Here is a 24,504-nt window from a genome sequence, read left to right on the forward strand (position 1 = left end):
CGAGCGGGACACAAAGATTTGTGCCACACCAGACCCTGGCTCTTGATCCCTGTTCAAATCCAGAGAGGAAAGGATTAAGCTTGTGTGACAGTGTGTATTTGCACAGTAATATGCAAACATCAGTAGAGGAGAAGTGCAGTCCCCAGATTTAAACTGTTAAGATAATGGAATATAAAACAAAGAAATAATAGCCAAAAAAGTCATTTGGTTACAACACAGCAAAGCAATCAACCTCATAACTAGACTTTATTTCAGAAATGATCCTTGATGCGTATTCTCCAGTGCAAACAAAACAGACAAGTGCCCAGGTAGCCCATCAGAGATGGGCAAATCCAGCTTCTTAAGGCATAGCTCACTGGGGTATCCATGTCCAGGTATGGACTTGAGCCATTCGTGCTATAATGGAAACATCTCCTGCCTCTGGCAGCACCAGAGAGAAGTTGATGTTAGGAAATCATGCTTTAGAACTCACACAGACGCTGGGAACTTGCTTGCGAAACTGTGGACATGTATAATGGTAGCAGAGCTTGGTGCTAGTTCCTTGCCTGCCTATACAACCAGTGTTCCTCATGTTATAAGCCTAATTTACACTGGATATTCAGAAGGTTGGAAGTGATAGTATGAATAAGGGTAACCCTCTCACCACCCTTCTGCCCTCTGGCCCAGCTTGGAGCAGACACGGAAATGTCACCCTTGCCCGATGGCAGAGCTGTGCTGGGCCTTGCACTGGGAAGTACTGCAGCACTGACCAACTGGAGGTGGTTGCTGCACAAGAATAGCGCTAAGTAGGGAGGAAAGCCTAGAACGGCAATGCCTGAACACTCTGCAGTCTAGAAGTCTACCATGCTTGCTAAGCCCTCCTGTTCTTCTAAGGGATACTCCAAACAATCCCAAAGCAGTTGTTTTGCCCCTGCCCATATTACTTGTTCTTACTTTTTTGCTATGTCCTTTCCCCAGATGGCTGACTTAGGTCAGTTCTCCCGACATAGGGAATGGACAATGTAAAAGCAGGAATGAGGTGCCTATTCTCTGCTTTCCCCTTACTTAACAGCAGCTTCTACTCCCTGCCAGTGCTGGGGACACAGCGTCCTGTGGGATCTGCCCTGATGGGGCTGTGCCCTTCTGGCAGCAGTGGGAGGCAGCACACGGGGATGCAGCATACTGGGATGTTGCACACTGGGATTTTGTTGAGGGACATGGTTTAGTGAGAACTGTTGGTGATAGGTGGATAGTTGGACTGGATGATCTTGAAGGTCTTTTCCAACCTTGGTTATTCTGTGATTCTCTGAAGATGGTAAGACAATTGCTTTCCATGGTTCTGCCAGGTTAAAACAGCTACAAAGCTTTGGCCTAAATTAGTGGCAGACTTGCCCTTTGAAGCAGGCCAGCTTAGAATCATAGCATCATTATGGTTGGATAAGACCTCTACGATCATCTAGTCCAGTCATCCACTTACCACCAATATTGTCAATATTGTCCCTCAGTGCCACATCTCCATGTTTCCTGAAAACCTCCATTGATGGGGACTCCACCACCTCCTTGGGCAGCCTGTTCCAGTGCCTAAACACTTTGTCAGAGGAGAAATTTTTCCTAATATCCAACCTGACCTCCCCTGGTGCAACTTAAGGCCATTCCCTCTCATCCTACCAAGGCTTCTCAACCAGCTCAGCTTCCACATACATCCTAAAGCTCTCATTCCTCTTGAGCACACCCAGAAACCTGAATACTTCACCATGGTACCCAAAAATCCTCCATCCACTTCAGGTAGCTACCAATTTGCAACCATATTTTGGACACGAGGAGAGTCCCAGCACAGCAGGAGGTACCGCGGGGTGAGGAGTCCCCTCCGGCTTCAGCAACGGTGTCTGCAGACGGAGCAGACAGAGAGCTTTGTGGACCTTGAGGAAACGCGGGCTGAGCAGTCGAACATCGGGGGGGGTCTCGGCCGGACGGGGAGAGATCCGTCAGCTGCGAGAAGCGGGCTGCCCGCGCTCCGCTCACTTCAACAGTGCCACCTAGTGCCTTTTTTCCATCAGTTCAGTGGAAGTGGGGGCTGGAAGCTGAGAAGCCGTTGAGGGAGGGAAGGAGCCCAGCGGAGCGAGTGAAAACTGCTGGAAGCCGACAGCAGCGGCTGGGCTGGAAGCTGCGGTGCCCTGCTCTGGGTGAACTGAGTGACTAACAGAAGAGACAAACTAACAAATTCGAAAGCATTTTTTAAGTTCTTAAACCGTCTAAAGTGTTTCCGGGCTTGTTTTAACGCGAGTGACACGGGTATTGTTGCAGGGGGAGATTTCTATGGGGTAGTTACTAACAGCAAATGTTTCCGAGAGTGAATGGGTAAAGCAGAATTGGAAACTGCAAAGTTCATCCATTCATAGAGGCAATTCCCTTATTAATAAAAACCAGCAGCTGCAAAGCTGTCCCAGCAGAATAGCGGCGGTGGGAGGGACGAGTCCCACACCCCAGACCCGGAGATGCAGAGAGGGGGCAATGGGGGCTCCCCCCCAAGTGCGGGGCGAGGAGAGGAAATCAGGTGGTGGCGATGGGTGTGTATCGCGTTTCTTTGTAGAAAGTGCAACTTAGCTAATTGAATTCCTGCCTCTGCCAATTGAATTGGTCCTTGGCTGAGATCATTTCAATGGGCAGGGTGGTTGCGTTTTTTTTTCCCTTCTTACAGGAGTTCGTTCCCTCCCCTCCTCTTCCCATCCTCCGCCTATTAAAACAACTCAAGTCTCACTTGTTAAAAGACCCCATAACGTGGAGAAGGCAGAAAAGCAGCAGCAGCAGCAGGAAAGGAACAGACGTCTGGAAAATATTACCCGTTTGCTGCTGCTGCTGCTGAGAACTAAAGCAGCTACGCGGTCCGCGAGGCATCACCAAAGAGCCTTTATCTGATGCTGCACATCCCAAACTTTCAGCCGCTGCCGTGCAAATCCTCCAGGCTCCTGCCCAGCCGGGTTTGAAACAAGGTCTTCGACCACGAGAAACTAACTCCTAATTTATTACTTCTAACTTTTTTTTTTTTTTAATTATTATTATTATTTCAAAAACAAAATAATCCCACGATTTTGAGCTAGAAACTGAAGACAAATACATTGTAATAGGGAAAACACGTGGGAGAAAATGAGTAGGACTGAATAGCCTTAAGCGATTTTTTTTATTATTTTCGTTTTTTTAATTATTTTTTTAATCCTGAGCTTCTGAATAAGTCCCTGAAAAAGTGCGATTTGATCTTTTACCTCAAACTTGGAAACTGTTCAGCGGGAGCAACGGTACGTGAGACCACACAGCTGGCTGGAGCCTCTATGACCAAAGGACAGCCGGACAAACAAGGTAGGAGACTGACCATCACCCTTCTGGCATCCCCAGAAAAGAAGCCGCTCTCCTCTTAGCCCCACTATTCCAGGAAGGAAGGCGGAAAGAGGTCTCCAGACACGAGTGGGGCTGGGGGAGGATCTTACCGTCTCTATGCTACACCTATTCCAGCAATGAATAGGACTGCAGTGAGGATGAATGAGGTTTTCAGCTTCAACCCCTCCCTCCGTGTAATCCGTTTAGGATACAGTTGAGCAATACGGTTTGAAAGGGGAAAAAAAGAAAAAAGTGAAATGAATAGCAGTTAAATCGATCAAGCAACAGGTTCGGAAGGCATTCGCCATGAGGGGAGGCAGAGCCGCCCCCACCTCCGGCCGCCTTCCCCCGCACGCAGCGTCGGGAGGGGACGTGACAGCGGCGGCGGGAGGGATGGGACCGCAGGAAGGGAAGCGAGGAGGAAGGCTAAGTCCCGCCTCGGAGGGGAGAAACAGCGCGACCAACGTGTCTGGGCGGGGAGGGAGGGACGGCGGAGGCGGGAGCTGCGGCTGCCCGCGAACTTCCAGCGGCGCTGCCGACTGCCGCCTCCGCCCCTCCGCGCGGCCACCGGCGGAACCCGGGCTGACCGCGAGGCTCGGCGGCGGCGGCGGCACTGAGGGCCGCTCAGGAAGGGTCGCTCCCGAAGGAGGGGACGGGGAGGGGGTTCGCGGGATGCGCCTGAAGAAGGCAGCTGCGGAGCAGCCTCGCGGCCCCTCCCCGCCCTCCGCGGGGAGCCGCGACCCGCTAGGGTCCCTCAGGCCAGGGGCCGCCCCCAGCCCCCTCCCCACGTGGCTGCGCGGGGGATCCCCCCGGCGCCCCGCCCACCCCCTGTGACGCACCGCTGCCGCCCACTTTGGCCGCGGCTCCGGGCCGGGGTTCCCCGCAGGAGCGGCCCCGCGGCGGCGGGCGGAGCCGCGCAGCCCCTGCCCGGCCCCGGGAGCTCCGGGGGCTCCTCGGCCGTGTTCTCGGCGGCCGTTTTCTGCACCTGTCCGAGCTGCAGCCTGGAGCTGAAGCCGACAACCAGCTCTCGTTGCTAGGAGCCTTAATGCGCTGCATTCGATGCCTTAATACCTTGGCAAAGATGCAAAGAGGGCTGAAAGGGAGCTTAAGGGAGGGCCCGCCGTACTACACCATTCCTGGCAGGCTTTATGAATCTGTTTTTTAGGGCTGGTAGAGCCCCCTCATCTCACAAGGCATAAGCATTCATAAGCATTCATAAGCATTCCGCTCTTAGTCCCCATGGACCTCATGGTCTCATGGGTCATCTTTCCATAGGTTCTCACCCAGTTCTCCAGCACTGGTGTTGTCACCGTCTCAATACAGCCAGGGCTGTATTCCATTCTAGTAAATCTCACCCTACATGCAAGGGCAACAGCACTTGGGCAAAAGTTTTTCCAGGAGAAAGAGCAGCTGTGCAGGATTCAATGGAGCTCCCCATGCTGGCTGTGCTACCAGCAAATTCAGCCGATCATGTTTATGATATGCAAACAAATCAGATATCAGCCTCATTTAATAACTGCTTGAGATGAGTGCATAAAGCAGCAAGTTACTTTTTCATTCAGTGCAACAGGACTGCCTACTTGACTAAGTCAAACATGGTATTACCTGTGTTTGATAAACAAATTACAAGATAATGAGCTATGCACATCAGACAAATATTTACTCACTGGAGTAAAGCATGGAGTCAGCGCTGTGCCAAAAGTGTCAATGGACTTCATAACCAGCAACCAGAAATCTGTTCTAAACCAGAATATTTTTTAACTGTAATCTGAAATGTCTGAATGTCAATATGAATTATTTCTCATATTATTTCTTAGAGTGTTTAATATGAGTTTGTTGCTTTCTTTTGGTTAATTGAACAACCAGCATCTCACCATGTATGCGATGGAGAAATCCACACAGCAGTTACTCACACCTCTTAGAGAATAAATTTAGGTGCTTTAGGGGAGAACATACATTGAGCAGACAGGAGACTTGATTTGCTGATCAAAGACTATGAGTGCAGATACAGTTTACCATCATTACCAACCTTGTTCTTTACTTTAAACCTAACCTCAGAGTTAATTTTAGTCTTATGTGCGCCCTTTCCAGAAGATCAATGGCATGACAAAATCTGGAAGTGATAAATAACAAAAAGCACCAGATATGGTAACTCTGCTGCAGTAAAGATATACAGATGTAGCGTAACTTCTCGGTTTCCTCTCTGCAGACTGTAAAACAGAAGAGGCACTCTGGGCAGCTATTTGATGCTCCTAATTATTGTGTACCTGGAAGCATTTGTACTTCAAAGATAAATGATTTACTCTGCCACCAAAATAAGGCTCAGTGTTTCTAAATACTGGATGAAGATTAATAGCAGATAATGTTTGTGTTTAAACATAGAGTATATGTGTGTAGGGCCACATAAACACATAAGGGCTGCATGCACGCACAACTGTCATTCAAGCAGCTGATCTGTAGAAGCCAATGCTATTATGCTCACAAAGAATGAGGTTTTTTTAAGGCTTATAAAAGTTGATACTCTTCCTTTGGCTGTGAGTAAAGCAGCCCTAAGCAACAGCATACACATACACCCATGTGTGTCAGCTCTTACATTGCTGACCTCACGGATACCAGGTGTCCTACTGATAGGGTAAGAGTTGCATTTGTGCTGTAGAAAAACTGACTGCCCTGCTATGTCTACATTCAGGTGAATATATGGAAGGGAAAAAGGAAAAGGAAGCAGTCTGGTTTTCTTTGAGGAAAAACAGTTTTATGGAAATTGGAAATCACTGGGTCCCATGTGACCCAGGAAGAACAACAACTCATGCACAACACCCGTCAGTAACCTCAGCTGTATGAGGAGCTCCATAGACCTCCAAGAGCCTCTTGTATGATCTTGATTTCCCATTTACAGGTGATAAGCTGAGGCAAAGAGAGGTGAATTCATTTGCCTAGGGACATCCAGCAGGTGAATGGCAGTACTAGGAGCAAAATGCCAGTGGTTCAAGTCCTGATCCACTCTCTCTGATTTTCTCCCTTCAAGAAATACAATAGTTAAGCAATGATCAATTTTCATACAGGAGATTAATAGATGTAATAAATACATCAAATGCACATACATAATTTTATCATGAATACTCCAGAAATTTAACAAAGAAATTGTAATGTTTTCTTTACGCGTGCAATACAGAACTGTTATATAAATTATCCACTGATTTCTCTCTTCAGCAAAATATTTAAGTGCACACTTCTCTTTATGTTGAAGATAAGTGTTATGCTGAAGCCAAAACATGAGGCTTCCAACTCTCCACCATGGACAGGGCTGCCTCCCACCAGCTCAGACTGCCCAGGGTTCCATCCAACCTGGCCTTGAGGGATGGGACACCATGAAGTGCCTTCAGGGATAGGGCACCACAGCTTCTCTAGGCAGTCTGTGCCAGTGCCTCACCACCCATGCATGAAGTCTGATTAATAACCCTATGGCCAGACTGTGATATATAATTTTGGTGAGGAGACAGGTGCTATTTTACCCTGGAAGTCAGCAGTGTTCTTTGCTAAGTATGCAGTACCAATCAGGGCACTAGAACCTACTGAATTTCCATCAGGTGTCTTGATCTTATTAAGGTTAGATTTATGTATTATAACTGCAGTTAGATACTAGCCTAAATATTTGCCAGAATAAATAATAAAGCATATTTTGCTATGTTCATTTAATTTGGAATCTAAGGCATTGCTCAGCTTGTGAAAGCACAGTATCTTTAGTGTTAGACTTATTCCACCAGTCACTATGTGTACATATTAGTCAACATCTTGTCAACTTAATTTGTTAATGAAAATTAGAAGATAGTAACATAGAGTAAGTTCTTTTCCATCACAAGCATGCAAAAAATGCGATTTCTGGGTCCTCCCGTCATTATGACAATGCTAAATAACTCACTATGTGGAATCTGATATCAAATATTTGCAGGGATTTATTTATTGGTTATGCCCTTCATTAGAGCCTTGAGAGAGGCAAACATATTTATTGCTTCCTCTTGTACAGTCACAACAGGACGTGTTTATACTCAGGACTGCGTGTTGATCCAAAATGTGTGTCGCTAAATCAGCAACAGCCTAAATATCATTAGAATCATAGAATTATCAAGGCTGGAAAAGATCTTTATGATCAGCTAGTCCAACCATCAATCCATTCCCACCATGCCCAATAAACCATATTCCCAAGTTCCATATCTACACATTTCTTGAACTCTTCAGGAGCGAGGACTCTACTACTTTCCAGTGCAGCCTGTTCCAGCACCCCACCACTCTTTCAGAGACTAAATTTTTCCTAATATCCAACCTGAACATCCCCTGGCCAACTTGAGGCTATTACCTCTTTCATGTTTCATTTCTGCTAGGTGGGCTGTGAAGAACTCACCTGTTCTGTTCATGGAATTAAACAGCTGGAAAATCAAGACAGTAAATTGTTCAATAGTATACTTTGAAACCTCTTTACGTTCACTCATTGTGTGTGTACCAATGTTGACCCTGTTTGCTGTCTGTGCTAAAGCATGTACTGGTTCAGCACCGCAGGGTTTGATGGATTTGCTCATGAAAGATTTAGATGTCCAAACTGCAAAGCAGCATTAGTAGTCCTGTCTCAAGCTTCCTATGCAGTGCATGGGAGACTTAGCACCTCCAAAAGGAGCCTGAGCTGTGCTGATCATGTGAGGTGTGTACTATACACCTACCAAATAGTCAGCTGTTGAATAGGGCTCTAGTGATGGCAACTTTGAAGAAAAGCATTTCAATTTGGCTGAAAGAATATTGCCAGCACTCAGAGTGATTATTTAGGAAATGCCTGAAAAATAATTGTGGTTTTGAAAGTTAAAATCTGTGTTTATCCTTCACCAAGCACTTGACACGTGTATCTTGACTCAGCACAGTGTTATTTTAGGCTTGCAATTTTCACCCGCAGTACCATGCACTGCTTCTCTGATAATACTTGATCCTATCTCAATGTGGCAAGTTCAGGAAAATTTTGACTGATGTATTACTAAGATGTCCTTTTACACTTCACTGTGTTAGGCCAGTCTAGGTTTTCACAGCACTACTATCTGATCTTAAAATCTCTGATGAGGCTATTCCTACACTCAGTGCTATTATTTGACTCAGCAATTCATCTTTGGCCCCAGACTTGGACAAACATAATTTCCTCTTAACTTCTTGGCTCAGTTATTTGAGAAGGGTGGAGAGTTTTTGGCTTCTTTGCTGTTGTTTGGGCACATTCAAGCTGATACATATCAATTCTGCTGGGCAAGTTATCAATCGATCACGTGCTAAAGTTTGAGAATATTGAGCAATTTTTCCAGACTTTGCCTGAGATTCAGTCAGTTAAAAGACATGTTTCAATTGCATATACAAAGGGAAGGTTTCTTTGATGAAAGCCAGGAATTTAGATCAAAACATTGTTTATTTTCCCAAGGTTGACAGTGAAAGGATAAAAAAAAGATACTATTTTATTAAGACCAGAAATCCATTTCTTGATCTTAAAAGAGTGGGTTTTGGGAAGGAGGGAAACTGTGCTGCGATGACAAGATCAGAGAATTCATTTATTTTGTCTTTTGATGCAGAATCACTGTATAGGAAAAGAAAAAGCAGTAATGAATTAATATAAAAAGAAGCCTGATACAAGTGTTTAGTCAGTCAAATGTAAATGCTCCAGATCTTAATCTAAATCCTGTGAGCTATACCCATACAAGTGGTCCATTGATTTCAGTCATACAATTCCTAATGTAAGCAGAATTCAGCCCTGCTCACTAATAGGCATGTGCTATTTCTGGTGAGGGAAGAGAAGTTGTGGACCCCAAATGGGAAAGCCTAGTACAACTGCACCATTAATAAAATATTCACCTTGATGTTGGTGACCTTCTGCGTACTCGGGGGGATTAATAAACACACAGGCTATTTGACTTCAAGGTAATCTAGAGGAGATCCAATCTGTTTTCTAAAGCCCATCTATTTTGGGTGCTGCATTTAATTCACCTATAGGGATGGCTCGTATAAGCGGTCTTTTATTAGGCTTCTTGATGACCCCTCATTGCGGAAGACCTTCAGACAGGCCAGAGCAGAGACTGGTGCTCTTGGCTGATTACAGCACCTGTCAAAGCCCAGTCATAAGTATTCAAGGAAGTCCTAGAGATAGGGTCCAATTTCTTTAACAGTGTCTTCAAATACACACTTAGGAGACTTCTTCCTGTCCTGAAATTTCAGACCCTAAATAGCCAGTGGAAAAAAGCACAGTCTTTGCTGTCTCAGACTTTATTCTCATTTTTATTTTCTAAGTTGTTCTGTCTTTCTAAACCTGTAACATTTCAGACAGAAATATAACTGGTGACAGCTATGCTGCTGCACTTCGGTAGTGTTGTTTCTTTCCTTTTTTTTTGTTTTTTTTGTCCCGAATATTTCACAAGAAAGAGTTAAAGACCTACATGATGTAATGAAGTGCAGTTCCAGCTTCAGTTTTGGCCAATAGATGATGAAACACATTATCTGCAGACAAGCAAGATGTTAGCAGCAGGGAAAATATGAATAAGAGTAAGAAAACACAAACATTAAGTCCATTACTCGGAGAGGCTCAAATTCAGCAAAATTTTCAAGCATGTGCTTCAGATTCTTTGACTTACACTGTGCTTATTGGCATAGGCTTAAACAGGCATTATCTATTTTATGTCCCTAAGGTCAAACGTACTGGCATTAACTTTCCTGTAATTATGAGAAAGTTGTTGTATAAAATTGTTAATGTGACTGTCCACAAAAAGCAGTCAAGTATATTTACGGGCAAGTGGTATTAAGTTGAGGGAGGGAAGATTTAAGCTGGATATCAGGGGGAAGTTCTTTACTATGAGAATGGTGAGGTGCTGGAACAGGCTGCCCAGAGAGGCTGTGGATGCCCCGTCCCTGGAGGTGTTCAAGGCCAGGTTGGATGGGGCCCTGGGCAGCCTGGTCTAGCATTAAATGTGGAAGTTGGTGACCCTGCCTGTGGCAGTGAAGTTGGAGATTCATGATCCTTGAGGTCCCTTCCAACTCAGGCCATTCTGTCATTCTGTGATTCTGTCTACATGTTTGTCCATCACTTGTTTTGAGCATCTTCCTTGCCTGCTATCTCCTCCATGGCCAGAGCTTAGCCTGAAAGATTTTATAGCCAGATAGGCTATGCATGCAGAAGTTGTCATAGCTGATACTCTAATGAATTTCAGAGTCCAAAGTAAAGCCTTGACTCTGCTAAATTAATGAGTGTTTTGAAGACGGACTTAATCTCTGTCAAGTGATAGCCTTACACACTCATGCTCGCACATGCATATATATCTACATATACAAATGTATGAATAACACATTTTTGCAGTGTTATTGAGAAGACCTTGTCTGATCATATAAATATAAATTACAAATATAGTCAGACATCTGTCTAAAAAAATATAAATACATTCAGACATCTGTTTTAAGAATGTCTTTCCAATATTATTTGCAAACGTAACTAAGCAAGAGACACAATTCAGGGTGGGATGCAGTCATGACACAAATTGGGGGGCAAGGAGAGGCTGCACAGATGTTCAGCTGTTCTTCCCGCCCATGACTTGAACGGTGAAGTGAGCAGTGGCCTGAAAGCCCCTTTTCCGACCCCCTCAGGGTAATATGACAGGATCTCATTCAGCAAGCCCAGGCTGCCAAATTAAGATCCTGACAAAGGTAGCACTTTCTTTGAGGACATTATGAAGTGTAGAGAACCTCCCTGGTACATTAGGGCATATTTGACTCTTCACATGTAAAGAATACTGCAGAGGAGATATAAGTTGAACAGATGATGTAGTAAGTCCGTGACATGACCAGAAGCATGGGGTGCATCTGCTGGTGCTGAACTCAATGTTGACACCATGTGTGCCCCTGACAAAGTGGGAAGTGGTAGCTCTGCTAACAGTTTCCATGCTTTTTTGCAGATGTATTGTGAGAGGTTTATATGTATCCTGAGAATACTTGGAACCACACTCTTTGGAGTGTCCCTCCTGCTGGGAATCACCGCTGCTTACATTGTGGGCTACCAGTTTATCCAAACAGACAATTACTACTTCTCCTTTGGACTCTATGGTGCTATCCTGGCATCACATCTCATCATCCAAAGCCTGTTTGCCTACCTAGAGCACAGGAAAATGAAGCGGTCGCTAGAGACTCCAATCAAGCTGAACAAAACTGTTGCCCTTTGTATTGCTGCCTATCAAGAGGATCCTGACTACTTAAGAAAATGTTTACTTTCTGTGAAAAGATTGACCTACCCTGGAATTAAAGTTGTTATGGTCATTGATGGGAACTCGGAAGACGACGTTTACATGATGGACATTTTTACTGAAATCATGGGTAGGGACAAATCTGCCACTTATATCTGGAGTAACAACTTCCACGACAAAGGTCCAGGTGAGACGGAGGAGTCTCACAGAGAGAGCATGCAGCACGTATCTCAGCTGGTCCTGTCCAACAAAAGTGTTTGCATCATGCAGAAATGGGGTGGAAAAAGAGAAGTAATGTACACAGCATTCAAAGCACTGGGGAGAAGCGTGGATTATGTACAGGTAGGTATTAAAGCACCAGGTCAGTGCCAATTCAAACACACTTTGAAAGAAAGCAGCTTTTGTATATTTTGTGCCGCATGTTAGAGGCCATCCCAGTCCCTGATGAACACAGTGCTCCTTTCAGTCTGTTTGGAAACAGCTTGACCGTTGAAAGTGCATTTTGCTACCTTTTTAAAATGATCAGCCTATCTGTGAGTATGTTAAATCTACCAACTATTGGAGAAATCACGAATATCTCCTCAGGCTGCAGTACTTTCTCCCTGTGGTTTTGCTTCAGGCAAAGCCAGTGGCCTCCTGAAGACCCCCTCTCTGCTCCTGTAAGTTTAGATCTTGGGTAAAGTTTTATTTTGAGAGAGTTTCAGTGGCCACATATGAGAACAGGCAGACAAGTATTTGCTGCCACTAGGGAATATCTCAGTGGTAGAGTCTGTGAAAAAGATGGGGGTATTTTGAAGCTTTTGAGGGCTGTGCAGAGTATTCAATAAAAAAGGTCAACGTGCAGTCTTGAAAGAAAGATTTCTTCAGCTAAAGCCTGAAGGAGCTTTTGCTTCATCACTTACAGCTGCATTACCTCACTCACTGCGACTTGGCCTTTAAAGCCCTTATGACACTGTTCACTTAAAAATGAATTAGGCTGAGTCCTCTCTCCCCATTTCCAAAGCAGCAGAGACACATTTCTTTCCAGCTGCCTTGGATCCCGTGAAAGATTTTCTGTGTTTGTGCCTTACACATGGAAGCACTCCTCTCTCAGGCAAACAGACTGCAGGAAGTCCAGGAGGCCATGAGTGGAGGAGGTGCAGAGAACTAGGCCAGACCCTGAGGATCACTAGTTGTATATCAGTACATTAGTTGTATATCAAGACCAGTGAGATTTATTCCACTAAATCCTGCTGATTATGAGACAATCTTCCTAATTAATCACCCCCAGCCTTTCCTGCTCTCTCCTGACATCAGTACATTACTTTGCCTCCAGAATTCTCCTCTGGTGGGACAGTCGATAAGCTGTCAGGATAGCGTCAGGAACCACCTTGGTCTCAGAACTTCAAGAGTTACTGGAGGCTTAAAAGCAAGGCAACAATTTAAACTCATCCTTGAGCATTTCCAAAACTTTAACTGATTTATTATCCAAAAACAATGGACTTAAATTCTCCATTGTCTGCAGTTTGATTTTGTGCTGCGAGGGACTGTGATGGGAGCAAAAATGCTGTTTTTCTGCGTTAACATCATTTTATAATCACTTCCCACAAAAGTATCAAATTGCAGAGAATGAAGGCAGAGAGGAAACAGATTCATGACTACTTTCCTCTCTCAGTCCAGCTCTTGCATTTGCTCAGAGAACCTGCAAAAAGTGTTTCTCTTTCAACAGTCATACCATAAACTAAGAAAACGGAAGAGATGTTTCTGGTCTCTCTGTCAATCAGCACTCCTGACCCGGCTCAGAAGTCCTGATGAATGTGTCAGGGACTAACTGATGACTGATGTCACAGTCACATCCATGTTACAAATGCATTGCCTAGGTGGCTCTGGTTGGCCACAGTCCTGATGCAGTTCAGGTGACATACGGCTCTGTTTTGTGAATTAGTGTAGGCTGAGATTTTTTGCACATTTAGGAGTATCTTTAGGACTAAATTACTTTAAATTGGCCCCACATTTTTAATAGCTGAGTGATCTGCATCAGTGATCAGCCTCTTTAAAAAGTAGACCAGTCAGTATGACTGCCCATGCCTGACACTGTGGGCCTCACCGTACTTAAATGCACTTTAAGCCTAAAAGCAAGTGATTATAAGCAGACATGTCAGCGTGGATAACCAAGATGTTACTCCCTAGCAGACTCTCACTAAATACCTGAATTCACTGCGAAGGATTTAATTCCATTCTGGAGGAGGTGAGGGCAAAGCTGGCTAGTGCAATCAGGGTGCAATGCATCTTGGCTTGATCCAAGTACCTGCATGGACCACCCAGCACAGTCTGAGCTCCATGGAACATCCTGATTTTAAATGACCACTAGTTGCAGCAAGCATTTGAACAGCTTGCTCAGAGCTGAAGGCAGAAGCACACAAGGTCAGCTGTCCCTTTCATGCAACTCTGTGACCCACAGCAGTAATTTCTAGGTCACCCTGCCCTGATGTGGAAATATAGCAAATTGGCTCTTAGACTGTGCTGGGCCAGCCCCAGCTTGCCAGCCCTCGGTGTGTTTCATTCAGGTTCCTAAGTTGCTTTTCTCAGGGTGCGTCCTCTTTTCACCTAGAAAAACCTCATCCAGATGGAAAATGACAGCTTGTCCCAGGAACGCAGACATGTCCACAGTGCTGGCATAGCCAGGACACATGCTGGTCATTCATAAATAAATCCTGTTTTTAGTATTCCTCGTCTCATAATAGCAATGTTGCTCATGGGAGGTTTCTCTGCTATAGATAAATGCATCTGGTGGTTGGGGACTGCTCAGCCACATTGAGTGACAGGCACAGGACTGAAATCTGAGGAGCTGGGTAGGAAACTGACCCAATCTGACCATTTGTGGCCACAAGAAATGGAACAAGTGTCTTACTGAGCCCTGAATACCAACAAACAGCAGATTTGCTGTGCTGAGCACTCAGTGACAGCTTTGCTCAGGAAGTCCCAGACAGAAATACAAGCATCCTTTTTTCCCTTCATCCTTTCTTCCCTTCATCACAATTAACGCTGCCTGTCACCATGTGCTGTCACTGATGACAGCTTTCCACTAAAGCTGGCCAGGTTACAAAGGTGCTCCCCAGGCTGCGTCTTCCAAGGAGAAGAGCTGGATGCTCCAATGGAAGCTGGAGATGCTTACAGATATATGAGAGCTCTCATCAGCTTTCGCCTTTCAGCCTCCAAGTGAGTACGGAGAGGAAACGTTTTGGCAGACACTGAGCCGCATCACAAGCTGTGCAGCCTGATTATCATAGAACTGTAGAATCATAGAATGGCTTAGGTTGAAGAGGATCTTAAAGGTGATCTAGTTACAACTTCCCTTCCATGGGCAGGGTTGCATGTCTCAAGGTGAGACTGCGCCATCCAGTCTCACCTTGAATGCCTCCAGAGATGGGGCATCCCCAACTTCTCTAGGCAACCTGTTCCACCTCTTCACCATCCTGAGTACAAAATTTCATACTAACATCTAACCTAAGTCTCCCCTCTTTTAGTTTAAAGCCATTCCCTCTTGTCCTCTCTCTATCAGATCATGTAAAAAGTCATTCAACACCTTGTTAAACCTCATTAGGTTCTTGTGTGCTCACTTTTTGAGCCTGTCCAGGTCCCCCTAGAAGGTGCCCCCTACCTCCTATTGTGTCAACTGCAAAACTTGGTGTAATCAGCAAACTTGCTTGTAACCTCTCAGCTCAAGTCTAGCCCATAACAGAATCCCTAAAAACTCTCCTCCCCTTCACAGAGCAGGAATAAATACTTCTGCTCCCACGGAGCAAGGGAGCTTAGGCTGAGTTGAAAGGTTGGATGAAAAGATGCCAAAATTAAAACTGTAGATACGAAGCCTTGCTTGGGTTTAACTTAAGAGGTTATTCATGCAGTGCCACTGACTTCTACCCCTACTGTCCCCATCTGAAATCACAGGAATATCAACTCTGGATTAAGTGGGAGGAGGAAGAGAATTTGTAGGGCAGAATCTGGCCAGCCAGAAGAGTGTTTCTGAGACAGACTCCCACTCAGGGAGGTCAGGGCATCTAAAAAATGAGTTCACAGACTATTGGGAAACTGCTTTCAGTAGCAGCTGGGACAAGGAGGCACCCACTTGATTTAAAAGGCCGCAGCCTATGTCATTATCCTCCCAGCAAACGAAAGCAGCATCAGCTGCCTTTCAGAGAGGCCAGCCTGTCTGAGCCCCCCTCCTACTCTCCAGGGGCAAGCCAATTCCTAGTGTACACAGTGTCTAGTTGACTGGGAGTGTTTGTGTGGTTGAAAAGCCTGTGTATCTCATCTATTTCTGCCCTGGTCTCGTGGACTACTGCACTTTGGGACTTGCTCCTTCTGTTCTTACTTAGATATTTTTTATAAGAATGCTGGAGGAAAATGGCAAATGATTTCTGTACATCAAATCTCAAGTCCTTGCACTATTAGTAACACACCATACATCCAAATATACAGATGAGTTTCTTCTATAGTCCAAAATGCGTATCTTACATGAATTTCTAAATCCTTCCATGAGTGAAAGAACTATTAGGTTTCTTACTGGACTCCTAGCTGACTTTTTTTTTTCTTTTTCTTAACAAGTATCTGGAATTTAACTCCTTACTCCTTCCCTCTTTGGGCAGCAGGAGACATTTTACCAGGGTACTAAAACCATGCAGCCAACACAGGGGAACCCTATGTCAGGGCTCAGCAGGAATCTGCAACACACCCACGAACATTGTCTTGCTCTGCAGTGCCCCATCTCTGAGAGCATCTCTTATTCAAAGTTGTCAGCCCAGCGTGCCAGTAAAACAAATCGAGCTGATACAGAAGAGAGGATTGTTTGCGTGCACGGTCCTTACAAGCACTCAGTTTCATTCAGCAGCACTTCTTGCTGCCTGATACAAATGGCCTTTAAGAAGTATCAATGCAGACTCCAAAGAGAGATTTAATTGCTTTCAGAAGAATATGCCTATAGAGACACTCACCATTCAAGTGATTTTTATTCTCTGTTCAAGTGTACTCCTTAACCAACCCATTTTTGTTCTTGATTCTGTCTTTCTCGTAGGTCTGTGATTCAGACACAATGCTCGATCCAGCTTCGTCGGTGGAGATGGTAAAGGTCTTAGAAGAAGATCCAATGGTTGGAGGAGTTGGAGGCGATGTGCAGGTGAGTACAATGGGGAGTTTCAGCAAATAATTATACTGCAATAGTTTTCCATGTCTGGAATAGCATTGAATACACAGTGGTATCATCACAAAGGCTCTTGTAAGACCTTACCCTTTCTATCTATTGAACAGAATGCTAATTCACAGGTATGAGCACTGTGGTTTTAACACTCACAGAAAGCAGATAAGTATTATTCTCCCCAAATATGTGAAAAATGGGGCATTAGGACTGTCAGGCCTGTTGCTGCATCTTTGAGTATCTGGACATGATTTTTTGTTCAAGGTGCCACAGAAAAGCTTTAGGGCACCAGAGAACAGAGAACAGCTCTCCCAAAACCAAGTCCAGCACCTCAGGCTTTACTTGCTAATTCGCATTCAAGATTGTTACAAATAAAGCCTTTTAGAAATGCAGTGCACTATGCACTATGTACTCTGTGTATTTTTGAGCTTCCTATGCATCTCTGTCAGATGGGACAATGTGAAGGCCTGAAGTCAACCCAGCTCCACTTCTGTGAGGATTTTCAGCTGTTCATTCCTTCCAACACAAATGTTTCTGCTACAATTTATAAAAAAAATATGCATATGAACATTCCAATTGGCCTTGGGGTTGGTTCCTTAGTCCAGTCAGGCTATTATGTGAAACAAAGGAGAAAGGGCCATCTATATGGGCAAGCACTTACTGAAGAATGCCCCAGTAGTCATAAGTATTTCAGGTATGTGGCTCTTAATTCCAGAAATTAAGATTCCTACAGAAGCCTGAATATCTTTGTCCTCTGGTCTGATCACAAACCAAGCTGAAAATGTGGATGTGAAGACTTGGGCACCTGCACTTGCCTTTATGTCCACTGAGTGTTCAGACAGATTATAGCTATACAGCATTTTAAGTGGATGCCTGAGCTTCAGGTGAGCTTTGGGGCAAAATGAAGTGAAGGACTGAGTTGTTTATATGAGCTGAAGCATGACTGTTGGTGTATCATAGTATGTCTTGAGGCATAATAACAATGCCAGTTTCCAATGTCAACTCAAGCAAGGCTGTTTCCCAGAGGGCCTAATGTCACATATGGGATCATAGTCCAGGATCAAACATCTAGGGCAAGCCTTAGAAGACCAAAAATGTAAGCCAAAGACCACCTGTTCAGTCTCTCATATCCTGGCATAGCTCTAGGAAGGCTGGAAGAAGTCCTGTGAGAAGCAAAGCTGTGGCAGGAAGCCACATTTTGGACTTCTCCATCTCCTGGGAGAGGCTGCAAGTACTTAACTGGGGATGAAGAGAAAGGAAAAATGAGCCAGGAAGGAAGTTTCTTGGTGGAGAAGAGGAAAGGTTGTGAGAAAAGTGATCATTTTTGTGGAACAGCCTCTTGAAGGCTTTATTGCCTTTCCTATCAGTGTCCTGGACTGTGTAAGGATGGTAACGTTTGGCCTAAGAGTGAAGTTCCCCTTATATTTTGGCTATCAGTACTCCAGTTTCAGCAAATTCCTTATTGATCTAATATGTATAATATCCTTCTCAAGAACTCATCTAAAATGCCAACTTCTTGTATTTTGCAGATTTTGAACAAGTATGATTCCTGGATCTCCTTTCTGAGCAGCGTGAGATACTGGATGGCATTTAACATAGAAAGAGCCTGCCAGTCCTATTTTGGCTGCGTACAGTGCATCAGTGGACCTCTGGGAATGTACAGAAACTCTTTACTCCATGAATTTGTGGAAGATTGGTACAATCAAGAATTTATGGGCTCCCAGTGCAGCTTTGGAGATGACAGGCATCTAACTAACCGAGTACTAAGTCTGGGCTATGCAACAAAATACACAGCTAGATCCAAGTGCCTTACTGAAACACCAATAGAGTATCTCAGGTGGCTGAATCAGCAGACCCGCTGGAGTAAATCATATTTTAGAGAGTGGCTTTATAATGCAATGTGGTTCCACAAGCACCATTTGTGGATGACCTATGAAGCTGTAATCACTGGATTCTTTCCTTTCTTCCTTATCGCTACAGTCATTCAGCTCTTCTACAGGGGAAAAATCTGGAACATCCTCCTTTTCTTGTTGACAGTTCAGTTAGTGGGCCTGATAAAGTCTTCCTTTGCCAGCTTCCTTAGGGGCAACATTGTCATGGTTTTCATGTCACTCTACTCAGTGTTGTATATGTCAAGTTTACTGCCAGCAAAGATGTTTGCAATTGCCACAATAAACAAAGCAGGGTGGGGCACATCAGGAAGAAAAACCATTGTAGTTAATTTTATAGGACTCATTCCAGTCTCCATTTGGTTTACAATCCTCCTAGGTGGCGTAATTTTCACTATCTACAAGGAATCAAAAAAGCCATTCTCTGAGTCAAAAACAACAGTTCTCGTCATTGGTACAATCCTCTATGCATGTTACTGGGTTCTTCTATTGACTTTGTACTTGGTTCTTATCACCAAATGTGGCAGGCGGAAGAAAGAGCAACACTATGACATGGTGCTAGACGTATGATGTTTCTGTGGGAAGTTACCCAGAGAGTTCTAAAGCAACCCAAGAACCTTGTAGTATCTGTGGCATGGGACGAATGTTGCCAAGGGAAATGGATCACTGCTGCTGGGAATAGGACATTTATATTCCTCTGGGTTCATTTTCATCCTGCCAAAGTAAGAAAATCAAAAACAATAGAAAATGATTTTTTTTTTTTTTTTCCAAGGGGGAAGAATCAAACCACACCATTTCAACCTGTTCGCATGAAAATGGGAGAACTTCTTTGTTTATGCACTTTTTTGATCGTGCATACGCCTGACAGTGTTACGTTCTATATACCTCACTGGTCATGCTTATGTGTGGACAGGAAGAAAAGGAGTTTGGAGAATCAAGAAAAGGATCTTACAGCCCCTTGCAACCTAATTTATGAACTTCTCTTTTTTATAGTTCTTTTTATAGGAAGGGTCTTTTGTGTTAGGCTGCCAAATGTAATGCCAAAGGTAAATTTTAAGAGGCCATTGGCTGAGCTGTATTTTTATATTATTGTATTATTTGTGTGTGTGTATTTTTAAGCCAACTTTTTTTTTTTTTTTTAAATCACATATTTTATATTTTACTATCTGCCAAAAAAGTTGCCTCCCCAACATTTTGTTCTTTAGCCTCCTTAAATATATTTGGGAAACAAAAAAATCAATTTCCCCCCCCAGAATTATGCTGATTTAATATTGTTCACAATAGAAAGCATAAAAAAATTCCTCTGCGTTTTTGCAACAGACGAATGGTTATTTCTGTGAAAAAGCATTTAAATGTACTCTTTGAAGGCATTTATTAGGAAAGGCCCAACATTGTCAGTTTCTGAATACAAGCTTATTTGTCCATAAAAAAAGGCCAAAGGGGTAGATATGTGCAATCTGGGGCTTTGTTTTGTTTTGGATAACATTCTAATAGGGAAATCTACTTTGCTGAGAGCATAATATCTCTGGCATGCACAATAGCCATTTGATAAGCCAGGTCTTGATACCATTGGAAAAGGCATTGCTATAGGAGAGCTCCCACTGATTTTACATATGATCTGAAGAACCACACGCTTCTCATCTGAAGAAATATCAGACACCCCAAACTACTATTGACTCCACTGATGGCTGTAATCTTCTAGTTCTGATTTTTTAGTTGAAAAAAATACATGAAAGGAAAACATATCAACACTTTCAAAATGTGGGTGCCTTACTACAAAACATCTGCAGTGCCCTTCACAGAGTTTACAAATGATATAAACATCACCTTCTGTGACATCCAGTGTAATGCAGACCCCTGTACTAAGCCCAATATTTCGTGCCTGACTAAAGCATATCTACCAGAAAAGAAGCCAACTTGTATCTGAAAACATCAGGTCTTAGCAAATTCATCATTTCCTTGGTGCTTAATAGTCCATTTTGGACATTTATTTTGGACCACGGTTTTGTGAAATAACACTCAGGACTAAATTCTGCAGTCCTTCACCAGCCAAAGGAATGTGGCATTGAGCCCTAATACGCTTTATAAAGAGCAACAGAATGCCAACTGCATACAGATATATGCCCTTTTTAGATTCTGGTATTTAAAGCACTGTGGTAAAGCAGAAATCAGCATATGATGCTTAAAGAACTTAGAAGCATTTTCAGCTTCTTTTTTTATGCAGACATGAGTAGATTCTGCTGTAGAATGAACTGCACACACACTACCTTATTTGTTTGATTATCTTGAGGTACATGATTGCTTGAAAGTCATACTAATTTTATGTTAATGATTGGAGAGTTGATTCGTGTTGATTAAAAATAGAACAGTATTAAAAAATGCAAAAGAAACAGAAAAAAAATTGACTATGCCTTTTAACTATTTATGATGTAAGTTAAAGCTTGGGTTAACATTCAAATGTCAAATAAATCCTCTCATTCTATAAAAAATGAATTAATTGCCTGTATTTATTCTAGCAATTTATTCTAGCAAATGTACTTCCAATATAGGTTGTATAGTATAATTGTTACTTTCATAAATAAAATATTTTTGATAAGATTATGACTAATACATGGTGTTTCTGATCAGCACTTTGGCTCTGAAGCCATAAATCTGGATGGTTTGGAGGATGCTGTTATGGTGTCACCAGTCTGATTTCCCAGCAGGAATTTACCATTGAGAAGCATGGTAAGCATGCACCTGGGGAGTGCAATAACGGCAGGATGAAGGGATGGAACCAACCCACTCTAGTCCATTGGATGCCACTAGCCTCCAAGATTAGGGAAACATCAGAGAATATGTGCCCAGTCCTCTTCTTTTGCAGCCCCCTGCTGTGCTTGTTAGACTGTGCCTGGATACTGTGACCAGTTTGGGGATCTTCAGTACAGTAACTCATTTATGAACCAGAGAAAGTTCGGTGTAGGACCAGTCTGACATTTGGTGCTGGAGCACTGTCCTTGTGAGGAGGGGCTGAGGGAGCTGGTTAGGTTCAGTTGGAGAGCAGATGGCTTTGGCCACCTAACATCATCTCCAATACCTATAGAGAGATTGTCAGGAAGGTGGAGCCTAGAACTACGCAGTGATATTTGGTAGGAAAACAAAGGTCTCTGGGTTTGAGTTGAAACAGGAAAGCTTCAGATGTAATACATTAACTTTTTACCCATGATACCAATCAGGTACTGGACAGGCTGCCCAGAGACCTAATGCAGTCTCTGTCCTGGGAAGGTTTCAGGACTAGAATGGAAAAAGTCCTGAGAAACCTACTCTGACCTCAGAACTGTCTCTCTGAAAGGACATGACAATGTCTTTAGTCAAATTACATTCTTTTAACAATATTTATTCTCTAAATTTTCTCAAAATATTTTGTCTCAAAATTGTTTTGTTGTATTTTCAGTGTGTGGAGTAAAATAAAATGTGTTTTTCATTAATACTAAATACAATTGTGAGCTGTGTGTCAAAAGAAAAAATCATGCTTTGTTTTGAAAAGCACAGGCATTTTTCAGCCTTTAATTGATGGTTTCAAAATCTATAAAAACTTTTTCAAACTACGAAGTCTACAGAATACTTCAAAAAAAAAAAAAAAAGAAAAAGAAAAATCAGTGAGTTGGCAATATCTCAGGTTGTGAGCCATTTCCAGAGTGGAGTAATTTGAGTTTGACAGCATCTGTTTGCAGAGACCAGGTGCGAAGCAAAACCTGTAGGAATTAGAGGTGCAGCAAGGACGAAGCAGCCCTCCTGTTCTGATTGCTAACAAGCTTTGGTTTGGCCAAGAATCAGGTTTCTTTCAGGAATGCATGAATATTTAGCGGAATTTTTTTAGGAGGTGGAAAAAATCCTGTCAGACACGTACTGCCAAACGTGTCCTGGTGCACAAGCTGTTATGAATCCGTCTGTTAAAAATTTTAGTCTGAATTTTATTCTTAGCAAGAGACAGAATGGTAAAGAGGAGACAAAATGTATCAAGAGCTGTTGATGAGATCTGGTATTACTGAGGCTTTGCTGGAAGAGCCACTTTTCTCCAGCACTAACACAAACTTAAACATACTGCAATTTTTCCTTGGCCTACGTTTGCTGCTTTAGTTTCAGATCTAATGGATCTAAATTGTGCCTGCTTCTTCTAGCTATGTAATTTTGTATAATAAAAGATTCTGCTTCTCCCAAAGAAATCCAGCTCGAATTTTCTCCTAAGATAGCCCTGAAATTTCCATAAGCTCCAGTGACTGCACAGAGGAAAATTTCCTTGTTATATTTACATTAAGTAAATGAGAGACCCAGGCCATGTGTCTGAGCTTTAGTACGTGGTATTTGGTACTGTTTAAGTGTAAGCATTGTCCATGGCATGTTTTTACTCCAGGTCAGATTGTGCAGCCACAAATGGTGTTGGGCACAGTTAGGAGAGCTGTATGGGTTGGCAACTAGCATGTCTGTGTAGGTTACACAGCTTAGGTGTGATCTCTGTCATAACTGTTGTTTTTTTTTTTAAAGAAAGAACACAGAAGAGCATGCACAAGTGTGACACTGCTAGCAATCACTAATAGAGATTAAAAAGATTAAATGGTAAGATCATTCTAAATTCTTTACAGCATTGCTGCCTGTAACTGATCCCCAAAACTGTACTTAAGTTTTCTGTAGTTATTCTTTTTAGTTAAAATAGTGAGCCCATCCAGTGAACATACGCTGGTGATTATCAGTGACTTCTGTCTGCACTCTTACTTCATTGCTTTCCACAGAAATGGCATAGTGTCTTGCTGTCTTGGTTATTGCCAGCACTGGTGATATCTGGATAACTATGGCAGCACTGTGGGATGTACTAGAAGATACTTCAGTATGAAAAAGAAAGTCTGAAAACCCATAAGAAAGGGTTATTAAAAAAAAAAAAAAAAAAAAAGAAATATTTGATAGCGTAGATTTTACACATGGATTTTAATACTCTATTTCAGAGTACACAAAATTCTATCCAAATGGATAAGTTGTGTGAGAAGGTATGACACAAGATCACAGAAAGTTTAAATTGAATTTAGACTTTAAAGATGTCTTCAAACACAGAAAGGAATCCATTCCACGAACTTTAAATACCACTACTTGTATGAAAGTCATTGAATTTTTTTTGCAGTCAATGGAAAGAAAGAACCCCAGCTGGGTACAGCACATCTGCCAATGGCTATTTCACACACTGCAGAGTGACAGACTTCCTTCTACAACTGCCTGGTTCTCCATGCTAACTATGGATGGAGTTGGTGATGAGCTTAAATTGTTGGCTAATAGGATAATTCAGGCTGGAGGGACCTCCTGCTCAGAGTGGAGTTGACCATGAAGTAAATACAACCTTAAAGAAGACATAGTGTGAGCATGGTCATTCCCAAACACTGATTTTTGTGATAGCTCACGCTGGGTTAAATAAGTCCTATCCCTCTTGTCCTTGGGTGAGAAACAGCAGCTTGCTTCTGAGGTTGATCCCATCACACCTTGCATGCATCTGGCACTTTGGCAGTATTGAAGCAAGAGTCCTCATAGGGATGAGAGACCTGTCAGCCCTCTTGGAGGGCCAAGTAGGGATAAGAAAGACAGAAACAGTTCTGAGCAACAGCAGCACCTATATATTTTGTGTTCATAACAACAGCAGCTAATAGGTGCTGCCACTCCCTTTTTCCAAGCTTAGCATCCTTCAGAATAGGAGTTCATTCCTCAGTTATCCACCATACATGCACTCATATATATTCATCCATATCTATATACTATACTTATTTCTTATTTCTTCTTATTATTTCTTCCTGGATACTAAAACTGTGATAGCCCATTTCCAACAGCA

General features: G+C 43.1%; 1 protein-coding gene across 1 annotated transcript; it reads left to right on the forward strand.

The window, feature by feature from the left end:
- The first annotated feature begins 2,721 nt into the window (after positions 1-2,721).
- Positions 2,722-21,121, forward strand: HAS2 (hyaluronan synthase 2). The gene is made up of 4 exons (XM_048939311.1): positions 2,722-3,333; positions 11,310-11,936; positions 16,648-16,749; positions 18,297-21,121. Exons 2-4 carry the CDS (start codon positions 11,310-11,312, stop codon positions 19,224-19,226), a joined length of 1,659 nt encoding a protein of 552 aa, XP_048795268.1. The 5' UTR covers positions 2,722-3,333; the 3' UTR covers positions 19,227-21,121.
- Positions 21,122-24,504: the final 3,383 nt, after the last annotated feature.

The sequence above is a fragment of the Lagopus muta genome, chromosome 3 (assembly GCF_023343835.1).
Source record: "Lagopus muta isolate bLagMut1 chromosome 3, bLagMut1 primary, whole genome shotgun sequence".
Classification (NCBI taxonomy): domain Eukaryota; kingdom Metazoa; phylum Chordata; class Aves; order Galliformes; family Phasianidae; genus Lagopus; species Lagopus muta.

Coding starts and splice junctions, on each gene's coding strand:
- HAS2 (XM_048939311.1), top strand. CDS start 11,310: ATGTATTGTGAGAGGTTTATATGTATCCTGAGAATACTTGGAACCACA. Junction 11,937..16,647: donor GAAGCGTGGATTATGTACAG/GTAGGTATTAAA, acceptor TCTTTCTCGTAG/GTCTGTGATTCAGACACAAT. Junction 16,750..18,296: donor GAGTTGGAGGCGATGTGCAG/GTGAGTACAATG, acceptor TGTATTTTGCAG/ATTTTGAACAAGTATGATTC.